General features: G+C 35.6%; 1 protein-coding gene across 1 annotated transcript in view; it reads left to right on the top strand.

The window, feature by feature from the left end:
* Nucleotides 1-5,917, top strand: part of DENND6A (DENN domain containing 6A) — a 28,347-nt gene extending 22,430 nt beyond the window's left edge. Inside the window, exons 16-20 of the mRNA XM_015816335.1 lie at nucleotides 567-620; nucleotides 707-816; nucleotides 1,790-1,892; nucleotides 2,188-2,262; nucleotides 3,245-5,917. Of these exons, the coding sequence (XP_015671821.1) occupies nucleotides 567-620; nucleotides 707-816; nucleotides 1,790-1,892; nucleotides 2,188-2,262; nucleotides 3,245-3,370 (468 nt within the window). The 3' untranslated portion in view covers nucleotides 3,371-5,917. The remainder of the gene's footprint in view (nucleotides 1-566; nucleotides 621-706; nucleotides 817-1,789; nucleotides 1,893-2,187; nucleotides 2,263-3,244) is intronic.
* Nucleotides 5,918-13,434: the final 7,517 nt, after the last annotated feature.

Below are 13,434 nucleotides of genomic sequence, written 5' to 3'. Positions count from 1 at the left end.
TTTGAACAGTAGACTTCCTTTCTAAAAAAAAAAGAATTGTACAAAACTTATTTGATAATAAAATAAATCATAATCCTGAGTGCGGTTTCTTTTTAATTGTTTATCAAAATGTATAAGTTGCCTAGATTCCAGTTCTAGATTCTTTCAAAGGAATCTGAATCTAAAAACATGTTTCTTAGCAGTATGTTCTTTTGCACCTTACTTGTAATTCCAAGATAAGTAAACACGGCTATTTTTTCTTATTTTGTACTGTGTCCATTTCATAATTTATTTTAGGATTTCAAAATTCTAAGAGTTTTCTCAAGAATAAAAAGTACTAGATCTTATGCACGTACTGTTGTGCATATACAGAGATAACACATATTTTGAAGTTAGGCAAAGTTGCACTTCAAAATTTGGTCTTTCACAGAATAGATGCTAGAATTAGCATAATGCCAATTTTATACCTTTTATTTCAAAACAGCTCTTCTGGTCACTTTTTTGAATCAGATAAAATACAATGTTAAATTTGGCTAATACCTGCCTTTCTGTACAGTATCTTATTTTTGCATCTTGTTTTTGTTCAGGAAAGATACGTAGCAAGTTTAATGCCTCTACAAAAAAGCATATCACCTTGGAAGGTGAGAATATTTTTAGAAGCTAAGAATTTATTACGTATACACACACAATTTCTGCCCCGTTAGCTTATAGTTCTGTCTTCTCATAGAGTCCTCCACAATTGAAGCCTTTCAGCAAAGAGGAGTTTATGAAAACTCTTGAAAAAACAGGGCCTCAGCTTACTTCTCGGTTAAAGGGGGACTGGATAGGATTGTACAGGTAATTTTTTTTTACTAAAAGAGCCTTAGCATGATGCTCATTGTGTTCTAGTAGACCGTGTACAGCTACATTGAATTTTATTTATTTATCAAATGTATTTAGCCACATATCTCACAAACATGACTCTGGACAGTGTATAATAAAGCAGTTAAAACATATTTAAAATAACAATCAAACATAAATATGAATAAGATTGCAGGAGAATGAACCAGCATCCTAGACACAATGTAACCATCTCATTACACTTGCCCTTTCTTGCTTATAAAATGCATACTTTTTAAAAATCTATTTTATGTTTTGAAGGCTATTATTACTAAGGTATTAGAATGTGTTTTGATGCTTCCTAAAGAATCATGCCTAAAGCGCAAAATGTAATATGCTATTCTTTCCAATTGCTAGCTAAGTCAAATATTGCCCTTTATCCACAATCCCTTATAAGATCAGCTTTAACTACTTTATAGTTTGGGAATGGAGTATGTAGATGAAGGATAGATAGGAAATTCATGATTAACCTGCTGTTTATAAACAAGACTCTGAAAATTATGTTAAAAAGTGCATCTGCATATATATATATATCATTCATTCTTGAAACATCTTCAGATAACAGTTTCATGGGCACTTCATAGTATTTTGGTTTGTGAGATAGTTCTTTGGAAGTTTCTTCTACATTCAAAACATTATGTCTTCAAAACACAATAATGCTGAAGTTCATAAGAATCAGTCCATTCTTTTTCTGGCTGCTTATATTGCAAGTAAAAAGCCAATATATGTTACTAACCCTAACTAATTATATGTTATGAGACATAGACATATATTATAAGAGGGTTCTTTGTCAACATACAAATGTAAGTAATTCAAAATTATATCTTATACGATACATTTCACTTGGAAATACATCTGGTTAAAAAGATAGATATTTGCTTTGATTGCAGAATATTCCTGTAGTGAAACAAATTTTCCTTTTGTCTTAAAGGCATTTTCTGAAATCTTACAATTTTGATGGTTGGTTCCGGACACGGCGAAAAGAAATGACACGGAAACTGGAGGCACTTCATTTGGAAGCATTGTGTAATGAGGTTAGATCAGCATCTTTCCATGAAGCTTTTTCTCACCTATCCATTCTTTAAGTGCAGAACAGTGTTTATACTTGAAAATCCAGTTGAAAATGTGCATATCAAATTGAAATACCAAGTGCTGAGGATAGTTTCCCACCTCTGATTTTTAATTACATTGCAGAATCTTGGTATGAGTAGTAGTATTAAAATCGATAATAGTTTAGTTGTTTCAGACTTGTTTTATTTTTCTTGCATCTTGCTTGATGTAATATTTATGGATGTAATTAATTTTCAGGCACATTTTTTCTTTTTCTAGGACTTGCTTTTCTGGAGTCAGAAACATACTGAAGTGGAAACAGTGGATCTAGTCTTAAAATTAAAAGCTAAATTGGTATGTAGATTTTTTTTCCAAAGCATTCTATATGCCTTTGCTAATGTTTTATGTGTTGTCCCTTTTTAATTATTCCAGTTGACACCTACATTGTCAGAATGATCCAAGAAAACTATATTGTATATCTGTCCATTCTCCTATCCATGAAAGGATAATGCGAAGGAATTTTGATGATCAGTAACCAAGGTTCCCAATTCCTCCTAACTAGCATTGTTACTCCCCAGTCAATAGTTTTTCTCCTGGCATCTTTGTGGAACATGTTTACTGCAGTTTCACATGAACATACCAGTTGCTCTAATTCCTTAGACTGAGAAATAGGCAAACGTTTTTAGACCAACGGACATTTATTAAATGTTGAGCTCAAAAAAACCCCATCCATTTTACCAGAAGGTTTCTTGTTAATTTGCAGCATGGCAGCTTCCCATTTTGTAAAATTAATATTATTGATTAAGATAAAAATCAGCTAGAGAAGGAGTAGCTGGCTGGGTCCACTTTAATATCCCCCAGATATTGCCTGTCCCCCTTCCAGGATATAAAAGTGTAGTGCTTTCTATTTTCATTACTGCCAAATATGTATTGATGTGGTTTTTTTTTAATGTGCTTACCAGAATAATATATTTGTTCACAGCTCCATCTGCTGGTCAAATGCAGTTGAAGGAAAAGCTATTTTCCATTTAATTTAAAACTGAATTTACTTCCAAGAGTGGAAAACATTGAAAACCTGTCAGAAATGAATTAGTAAAAGTGCCCTATATCATTGGTTCAAATCTTTGAATATAGTTCTCCATATACTGACAGACAGTAGCACTCCAGTTTCAGAGAAATATCTTTCCCAGGCCTAACTGAAATATTAGAAACCTTGAGCCTTTGATCTTTTATTTTTACTGAATTTTGCTGTTTAGAAATAAGTAGATAGATATTAGATGTAGCAGTGATAACTTGGTCTTGTAAAACATTTTAATTTGCATTTTTATAATTATAGACTGATGGAGAAAATTTACCTGTGAAACCTGGAACTATCGAAAAGTTAAAGAAGCACATTGATTCAATTATACTTGCACAGCCGGACGACTTACAGGGTATTTTGACCAACACAGGTTCTGTGTGACTAGTGAATACTTCCATATTTATCATATCACACATGTCAAAGGCTTAAGGAGGAGACTTGGGAGAACTGCAAGCATGAAAAATATCTTGTTATGGAAACACACCTGATCAATGCTTTTAAAAAGCCTTTTAAAGCAGACTTTAAATCTCAACTTGAATACAGAAGAAGATGATGTCAATTATGTGTAAAATTAAGTGCTCTTATTGAATCTTAATGTATTTTAGAATTAGATGTGCAATGCTGGCGTTGCAGAACTGCTTCAGCTGGTGGTGCTCTGCCTGATTTATTCCACTCAGGGGAAGCAATATTCCTGCTGGTTTGGAACACTGCCCACTTCAAGATGATAGCTTATATTCTCCAGTGGGTATTTTCTTATTTTATCTCCTAATAAAATCTCAGATTGCTGTCTAATCCTGACAGCTCTTCTTAGACATCACAGTTCTGTTTGCCAAGGTATGGTTCAGCATTCAGGAGCACCTCTCGCTCTTCTACTTATCTTTTGAGATTTTTGCATTAATTGTAGTCTGATAAAGTATCCTGTTCAAATTATAGGCAAAGAGAGGTCTGAACTGAGGTTGAAACCCCTTCAGATCCTGGTTTCAGGAAAGCAATTGATTATCAGTAGTCCCAGTTTATCTAGCTTAGATGCTCCAGCAAATTATGATGTTATTAATTAATGTGTGGATGAGGAGAGTTCATGGAAAAAGAGGACTAGTCACATCTGCTTTGTGACACCTGAATGGAGCTGATTGTCACCTGTGCATAACAGTAAATTACTTCTTTGATCACAGATCTAATTCTAGATGTTAATCAGCTAAACTATAACATAATTAAATGCTTTTTCTTAAAATCATTTTCTTTTTTAGAAACCTGTGGAAAAAAACTATCATTAGTTTATCCTTCCTTCTCAATTTTTGTAGAGTTCAGTCGGTATTTCTCACTAAAGGCCTTTTTAATTAGACCTTTACAGTGGTATGCTATACTGTAGTACTGAAGTTAAAATTAAAGTGTAGTATTAACATTCACTTTCAAAGTATAAGTAATTAGAAATCTATATACAATGATCAGCTGCCTCTCTTGCTTCAAACATCACAAATCACTTTCTTGGGGAAACTTTTGAAACAGTCCTTACCTCCCATCTCCAGATATTATTAAAATGAGCCAAAGTTCATACAAATGAAGCAGGCACATGGGCTTCATGTTTACTCATTCTACCTGTTCTATGTAAAATACCACACATATCAAATCAATATGTAAATAAACATTAAAATATTTTCAAGAATATACACACATCAGGCTGCAGAAAACATTGCACACCAAATGGGCTACTGTACTGAAAAAAAATTGTTTCCTTATGCGAAATGTATAAGTTAGTGGTCCCTTCTGACATGTCCTAGTGTAAAGAGAGTTTCCTCAAAGGTGGCCTACTGTTTTATGTGAATTCACACGACACATTAACTGTAAGTGCAACTAGTGAGCATGCTCTTGCTGCCATGTTTCTTTCTTCCCCCTCTGGTGTACTACATCAGGCAGACCCTATTCAACTAACCATCATGGATGAATGGAAACCAGACTTTGTCCCTGTGGTCTCTAGATTATAGACTGGTTTATGAAAATCCAAAATGACAGTCACTTTAGGCCATAAAATGCAGTAAATTGCTAGTCTCAGAAAAAAAATCATATGCAACAGGGAATAACACAGCAAAATACTATTGTTCATTAACAGAAGTAATTTGCACATCATGTAAGTACAGGTACTGTTTTGGATTAAACAATCCTACAGATTGTAACCAGATTCTATGCAGTTTTGTGCATATGCAGTTGATCCAAAAGGACAGATTATAGATGTAATTTTCCCATGTTGGACTGGACTAACAGTTATTTCAAATTATGTCTGCTGCATAGCTATTGAAAGAACACTAATTTGCATTAAATTACTGTCTGTTCCAGTATTATAAAACATTTAAGGTGTTTTGCTATTACGTTATATTAATTTAACTTATATTTCTTCGAAGAGGTTATGCAAATCACATCTGTCTGTACAATGAGCCATTTTTCACAGGCAATAAATAATTGCTAATGTATAACTTTTTTGTTCAAACAAGCATTTTATAACATATATGAAATAGGACTTGGAGAATTTGTTCCAAGAATGTGTCCAAAATTATATGTACATTCATATCAGAGATTTCATAATTATTGTTTCACTGAATATTCATTTTGAGTAAGATTAACATGTAGGCCTTTTGTAGAGAATTCTCTTTTGACATTTTGTACCATTATTAGACTCCTTAGATTTAGTTCCAAACTGCTCTCTGTATTTTTAAGAAAATGTATTTTAATATTCATTTATATGAATTCCAAACCAAGATGAAATTGAATTGTAAAAAGCTGACTTCTGCAATTATGCCACTATTGCATTATTGTCTCTCATATTCTTTTTGCACATTTTAAATAATGGCCACTAAATCTTCATTAACTGAAGCATTACATAGTACATTTGAACTAGCTACATTAGCTTATTTTCCAAGAGTATTTTTAAATGAAATAAATATCACTTTTATAGAAACTTTCTATCTTTATTCAGTGTGTTATGTGATGGAAAACGTTTGGTACTTCTGACACTCAAGGAACCTCAAAAAACCTCTATGCCAGTATTTTTACCTCTATCCCCCTAGTTTATTAATACTGTCATTGTATCATTTAAACTTTTAAAAAGTATGTCTCAGAACCTTTAAATTCAAATTGAAAATGTGAGAGTGGTGACACAGATTTTTTTGTGAGAGAAAAAAGAGTAATAAATCATGATGGATGGAGACCCTACCAAAAGGGCAAATTGCAAAAGACATTTGAAAATGGATTCTATACACAAATCTTGTCCTTAAATATCCATACAATTGTTGGTGAAACTTTTTTTTGGGTTATGGCTTCCAAACTGCCTCAGTAAATATATACAGTATTCTCAATTATTTGATTTTTCTTTTGAGTTTCTAAGGGATTTCTAATCCTCTCTGGGAGGGAAAGCCTGATAATTGTAGGTTTTTATCATCTACAATAATCAGGTTAATAAGTTCCAAAATGAAAGCTGTTTTAAGGTTTCATCACTGGCTTGGTAAAGTCAGCAGGCAGCAAGTCGTGATACAAAAAATTATGGTACATGTGGCAACATGATACAAATCCTTGCCTTAGTGTTCCTTCAACTGGGCATCTAGTGCAAGTACATTTGTCCTGGACTTTGTGTAATTTTACATCTTTCATCACTTCTTCCCTTCCTCTGTAGATGCCCATATTGGTTGTGTTTGTGCTACATTTTAAAGTATTTAACCACAGCATGAGGTAGCTAACAAATTGGAAACTTAAAAGAGCCATGTGAGGGGAATGGGGCCACATGTTCTCTCACTAAGGTGTCTTGCTAACATGTATGATGGATATGGCAACTTGGTTAGGATCTTTCACCCATTATTGATAATCCTGCCACAAGGATATTGTATATACTGGATATTGTGTTAATACGTGTGTGTGTGTGTGCGTGCACTCACCTTTGAGTTCTGTTGTCTCCTGTAGTAGCCCTCACAGCTTTCTTTGCAAGATTTTGTAGAAGTGATTTGCCATTGCCTCTTTCCTAGGGCTGAGAAAGAGAGACTGGCCCAAGGTCACACTGCTAGCTTCATGTCCAAGATGGGACTAGAAGTCACAGTCTCCTGGATTCTAGCCTGATGCTTAACCACTGCACCAAGCTGGCTCTCAAATTTCAGTCAAAAAATACAACCCATACTCATTAGTAATATGGAGTAGCTGAGATTTAAAAGCTTTTTTTTCTTTCAAATTTAGTCTCATGTTAACATTTGTCAAATACAGTAAAAGTATTAGCTGGGCTCCATAACCTGCCAAACCAAAAATGGCCACTGATGGAAGCCTTTGGATTGCCTGGGCAAAGAAGTAAAGGATAAAATCTGTTTGTCTTTTGTGCTGATAGCATTACATCTGCTTTCCACCACCCCCACCCCAAATTTGACAACAGACAGGTTCAAGATCTGGCAGAGCCGTTATGGATCTATTCAGTAATCCCAATTGCCTTTTTCTTTGACTGTAATACAAGCAAAGTAATGAGAGCTCTGGCTTCAACACAATTGCAACTTGCATATTCATTTCAGCTAGATGTTTTCAATTTAAACAACTAAGCAAGAAACTATTGGCAGGAAATTCCTGATGTTGGAAAGTTTGGTTTGTTTTTATTGCTGCAACATTTCCAAAGAATGGAAATTAAATTTTGTTCACGCTTCACACACATTGGGCTGAGCCATGCTCTGCTAACCACAATACATTTGATTTTGGCTTAAAATGTGTGAATTGATACATCCCACATCATGGCTTATTGCAAAGCATAAATTCAACCACTGACTGGGTTCACATTACAGGCAAAGCATGATGTAGTGTTAACATGGACAAGGATATTGATTGAATAAAAGTGAGGCAAATGGCAACAGCTGGTCACAGTAGTAAAAACAAAGTTATAGCAGTGGAGGGAGGCTACTGCCAAAGCAGCAGGGGCAGCATTGTAGGCAACATAGCCATCTGGTATAAGCCATATCATGTGCTTTGTGACAGCATCAGGTAAATTAAGTATTAGAGTCATAAGGCAATGCCCATCCTCACAAGTTAGAAATATCGGTTTGCCATGTTCAGAATCAAATTACCCCCTCTCTCTAGGTTATTTTAAAGGAAATGTAGAAGACTGTGCAGAGAGGCTAAGTAAAGATTACAGGTCCCATCTTCTCCAGCAGCCTTCATTTAACATTTGAAATTTTCAAGGAGATAGACATGCCAAGAATTTGAAGGAGAGGGTTGTTTGCTTCAGGACTACAGAAATTGGTATAATGTATAGTCAGAAATTTGCATTAGGTTTTGCATTTTTGTTTTCTTTATTGTACTAAGTCTCATTTTTACTTTCTTTTAGTCCCTCTGTACAAGTTCATTTATACCATCTTACAATCTGCTTGGAAGACCGCATTTTCTTTCTTTTTTTCTTAACTAATTTGGAAACTGCTGAATTACTACTGTCTGGAAAGCTCTGTAATTATCTTCTTTCACACTGCATGTCTAACTGTTAATAATGTTTTAAAGAGGGTTATTTTTAAAATTGATTTTATCTCCTTTGAGATTGGTTTTTCTCTCAATGAAAGAAGGAAGGGATAGATCCTCTAGACCCCCAATCCGTGGATCAGTACTGGACTGCAGCATGCTAGCAAAGCCCCATCCGCAAGATGGAGGGAGCACACAAAACCACGCACCCTCTGGTCCCCGGAAAAACCTGTCTCCATGGACCCAGTCCTTGGTGCCCCAAAGGTTTGGGACCTCTGCTCTAGACACTGTTAAATGGTTCAGAGGAGCCACTATTTGATTGATTTCAATTATTTGAATGTTATTTACTTGAACAACTTTAGGAAGCTTGCAATAATACTTTAAAAACAATCATTAAATCCGAAATTCCAAAATAATGTTCAGTCTTAATCTGAAGCTGTCTTTCCAACTCATTCCTCAAAGCCCTGCAGAAGTACAAAGTCTTTGCTTGCTTCTTGACAGATAACATCACAGGGCTCTGTGTAATCAACTATTTCACTCTGAGAGTTCAGATCCGCACCTCCCTGATTTCTCTAAGAGTGGGCATTCAGAAGGGGTCTAGGTCAACTTTCCATGGACAATTCCACGGGGTTAACACAATAAATGTTATCTGCCACTGTTTCTTCATTATTTCCATTTTTGTCCATGGAATCAATGTGAAAGAAAAAATGGTAGATAACATTTATTGTGTTGAGTTATCCCGCATGGAACTGTCTGCGGCGAGTTGTCCCACAGTGGGATGGCCATGACAAGATAGCTGCGGCGTGTTGGTCATGGCGAATTGTCCTATTCAGCATTCAGAGGATCTTCTTTCTGCCAGATGATGCAGGGCAAAAAGATAGTCCTGAAGACAACAAGGATCCAAGTCATATACAGCTTCATAGGTAGCACCCAATACACTGAATTAGGTCCAGGAGCTTGTCCACAATTTGTGTTGTTTTTGCAAAAGAGGCATTACTCTGCTGAACTAGCTAGAATTTTTTCAGATTTCAAATGTTGATCAGAAAGGCAACACAGGGCATGAGAACCCAATCTCTCTTGCATGCTGAGTTTAGGCAGGAGACGAGTGGTGGATGCCGGAATGTACCAATAGCTACTATAAGCAGGATGCAGCTTATCGTAATATGAAGCCTCAAGGGCTTGTGGGAGAGGTATTAATTGAATTAACTGAAAATTTTACACATTTTAAAAATCTCATCAGGATTTATTAGCTATATTTTAACAAACTCTAATAGATAGTCTTTGAGTGTACAAATTTTATTCTGGGTACATCCCAAATTTTAATTATTTTTTCCTTTGTACTTAATGTTTTTACTAGGCCTTTTCGTTTCTTCAGTAAAAAACAAGCTTTTTGGCTTAGCAAAGCTGTATAGATAGGGCCATAACATAATTAATTTCATTTTGGTTTAGCAGAGTTTATGACTCAAGTCACACATGGCAAGTGTGAACATCCTCTTGGTAGCAAGAGTTGCACTTAACACTTTAAAAGTGATGAAAACTCTAAAGCTACATTTCACATAATGTTATTATGGCTGGTTGCATGGGTAGCCAGAGATTTAGATGATTTGGCATTATTATCCACTATCGAGTCCTTCCCTAGGACCTGAGATAGGCAGATGGTGTTTGATGGTGTTAAAGGTACCATTGCAAGATGTAAGCTTTTCCAAATAAAACTGCCTTTTGTAATTGACTGATAAGGATTTTGTCATTGCTGATGGTGATTCAAGTGGTGCTTCAGATATTTTAGAACTGCACCCAAAGTGTATTATTATTATCACCATCATTATCATTATTTACACAAAAATGTGAAATTATAACTGCTAGTTTGTTAGCTGGTTTTGGCCTTCGTATGCCAAAATGTACATTCTTTCCAAGATCCTAGGATGTCATAATGTATTGGCATAGTATATGTGCAGATCCAAGCAGTGTAGCCTTTTGTAACTGAGCAGGATTGAACCTAGTTAATTCTTACATGAGAGATCATCAAGAATCTCAGGACTATATGCTAACCTAGGACACTGAAAAATTGCCTAGAGGGCAAAATGTACAATTTCCATATCTATAATCAATAGCCAAGCTTAACCTAAACATATTTTATCATTTTATAACAGGGGATGGCCCATACTATTTGTTGAAAATACCAAGATTAAATTCAACATGTTAAACCTGATGCCTGAAAGTAATTCCTAAGTCATTTTTTGAGAGTACAAGTCATTCATGAACTCAAGCCAAGGTATACCAACAGAGCATAAACACAAGCTTCCAGTTATCTATCTGCTTAGATCTACTGAAAAATATTTTTAAAATGTCTATAGGGAAAAAGGAAATGAATAAAACATATGATTTCAAAAATTGGACTGACAACAGGTAGACCTTGATTTACAACAGTTCATTTAGTCATCATTCGAAGTTACAACGGCACTAAAAAGATAACTAATGACTTACTATTTTTGAGAGCTGAATGCAACGAAATTTAATTTTAATGTATGCTGATTAGTGTACATTTAAAGTGACAATAAAGTTTTTATTCTCTATTCTACAGCATCCCCATGGTCATATGATCAAAATTCAAACACTTGGCAACTGATGCATATTTTGATAGTCGCAGTGTCCCAGGTTCATGTGATCATTTCATGATCTGACAAGCAAAGTCAATGGGAATACCAGTTGTTAGTAATTTAACAACTGCAGTGATTCACTTGACAACTGTGGCAATAAAGTTCTTTAACGGGGCAAAGTTCACTTAACAAATGTCTCACTTAGCAACAGAAATTTTGGGCTCAGTTGTGGTTGTAAGTCGAGGACTACCAGTATTGAGAGAGAGAGAAAATAGTAACCGGAAGACAGATAAATGAAAAACCCATCATGCAAGCTTCATTATAATTTGAGGTAACGTTGAAGTAGAACTGATTTGCTCTTTTCTTTCCTGCTACAACAGCAATACAACTTGAACATCCATTATAGGAGGAAACAGATTTGCATTCTCAGCCACTACTCAAAGGAGAACTATTTGCCTCTGATGAGTTTACCGTTTAAAGCAGAAAGCAGATTTTGCTAATTTGTTCAGCTGTTTTCCAGACCACATACTGTTTATTCTGTCCTTCACAATGAATTAACATTCAAAGATACCTATTGAGAAATCTGCCACTGCATGACTTTGCCTCCTTCTTAAAACTAGGGCTGGTTTAAGTCAATTGAACTGCAGGGATGAAGTAACCTCAGGTAAGTGTGAATATTTGTATATATTTTATTGTTATAGTTGATATACAGTAATTTTTAGAGAGAAATAATGAAAACTTTGTAATTGTGAACAATCACTGCAATTCAAAGACACATATGAATGCTTGTATTTGATCGGTTAGATGATGAATTATTTTGATTAACACCTTAGACTGGGTTTGTGGACTTTGGTAGTTTATATGTCTTATATTGCAACTATAAATACATGTGCTAGGTATTCTGCAAAACTCATCAGGACTTTCAATAAGTTCCATAAGTTTGTTTTTGGCTGAAGTTTTCTTTTTAGAGTAAAGAATCATTATTAAACAAATAGACTTCTCAAAAAAATAATTCTCAATAAACTTTATATCAGTACAAATCATGTTGCATAATGGTGTCGAGTAATGATTTTTTGGGAAAGATTGACAATATTTCAGAGACATCATACCCCTTTAAGAATTGGTTTGTTTCCAGCATCTGTGGAAGAAGAGTGTACATATTAGACTAGCTCAGGATATTATTATTGAAGAAAACAAAGGACAACACAGCATTCTCTTATGTATATTGAACATCAGAGCATCTGTCACCAGATGGGGGTAACAGTGTGGGGTGAACAGCTCTGAATCATCTGAAGCAGTTGGTTCATTCTGTCCTAATGGTAAAGTTTACCCTTGTGGTCTAATTTCTTCCCTAGTGAATCTCAATTACTAGTGAATAGCTGAATAATTAATGTATATAAAGGTAAGGAAAGCCAGTTTGGCATAGTTGTTAACAGGGCTTTTGTTTGTCATAGAACACCCAGAACGGAGTTCTGGCACCTTTTTTGGATGGACCCTTGTAGGATAGGCAAGGCGGGTTGTATAACATGTGTGAGTTCCGGCACCTTTTTTTTTTTTTTTAATAAAAAAAGCACTGGTTGTTAACATGCCAAGATAGAAACCAGGAGACTTTTGAGTTCTAATTCTGCCTTAGGTACAGCCTTGGCCCACTCACTCTCAGTCCTGGGAAGGAGGCAATGGCAAACCGCTTCTAAAAAAACTTGACAAGAAAATTGGAGAGACTAGTCCAAGCAGTTGTCAGAAGTTGTCAGATTCAAAAGCAAAGAACAAAAAAAATGAATATAAAAGTAAAGGGACCATAGGGGACAAGTTCACTCCAGGAATTTCAGTATCAGAACTGGGTACACCCATTCTTTGATAGATAGGCTTCTAATTTTTTTCTCAAAGTTTTCTTGATTTAAAGCATTTTTTGTTACTGCTGTTGTTAGTCCAATGGAGGTGAGAACCTTTGCTGGTCTGCAATGAATCACTCTCAGATAACTTCCCTCCATCATATGAGACTCGGACTAGCTGGAATCTAGAGCGTCGTCATCCAGTTTCCTCACTTGCAGGAATGAAATCTGTGACAACTGAAACTGCACTACCTTTGTTCAAGCCTCTACCAACCGGAAGTAGGCCTCGAGCTCGACTAGGAAGACTATGCCTCCCAGTACACATTGCAGCAGAAAAAAAAACGGAAGAGCAGTTCAGAAAGCGTTTTAAAAAAGAAACTACTACAGTCCCCAGCATGCTCCGCGCCACATTCCACTTAGAAAGGCTAAACCTCCGGGTTTCTCGAGAACTATTTTTCCCGTCGTGCCGCACAAGCGCAAGACTAAAGCTTTCAAGGCTGCTGCGAGCCAGGGGCACCCCGGGAGTTGTAGTCTTCTTGCCCTTCGTGAGCCT

Source organism: Protobothrops mucrosquamatus, unplaced genomic scaffold, assembly GCF_001527695.2.
Source record: "Protobothrops mucrosquamatus isolate PMUCROS unplaced genomic scaffold, P.Mucros_1.0 scaffold428, whole genome shotgun sequence".
In the NCBI taxonomy this organism is placed as follows: domain Eukaryota; kingdom Metazoa; phylum Chordata; class Lepidosauria; order Squamata; family Viperidae; genus Protobothrops; species Protobothrops mucrosquamatus.
The sequence above is the reverse complement of the archived record's forward strand: the minus strand, read 5'-3'. Positions and strand labels throughout refer to the sequence as shown.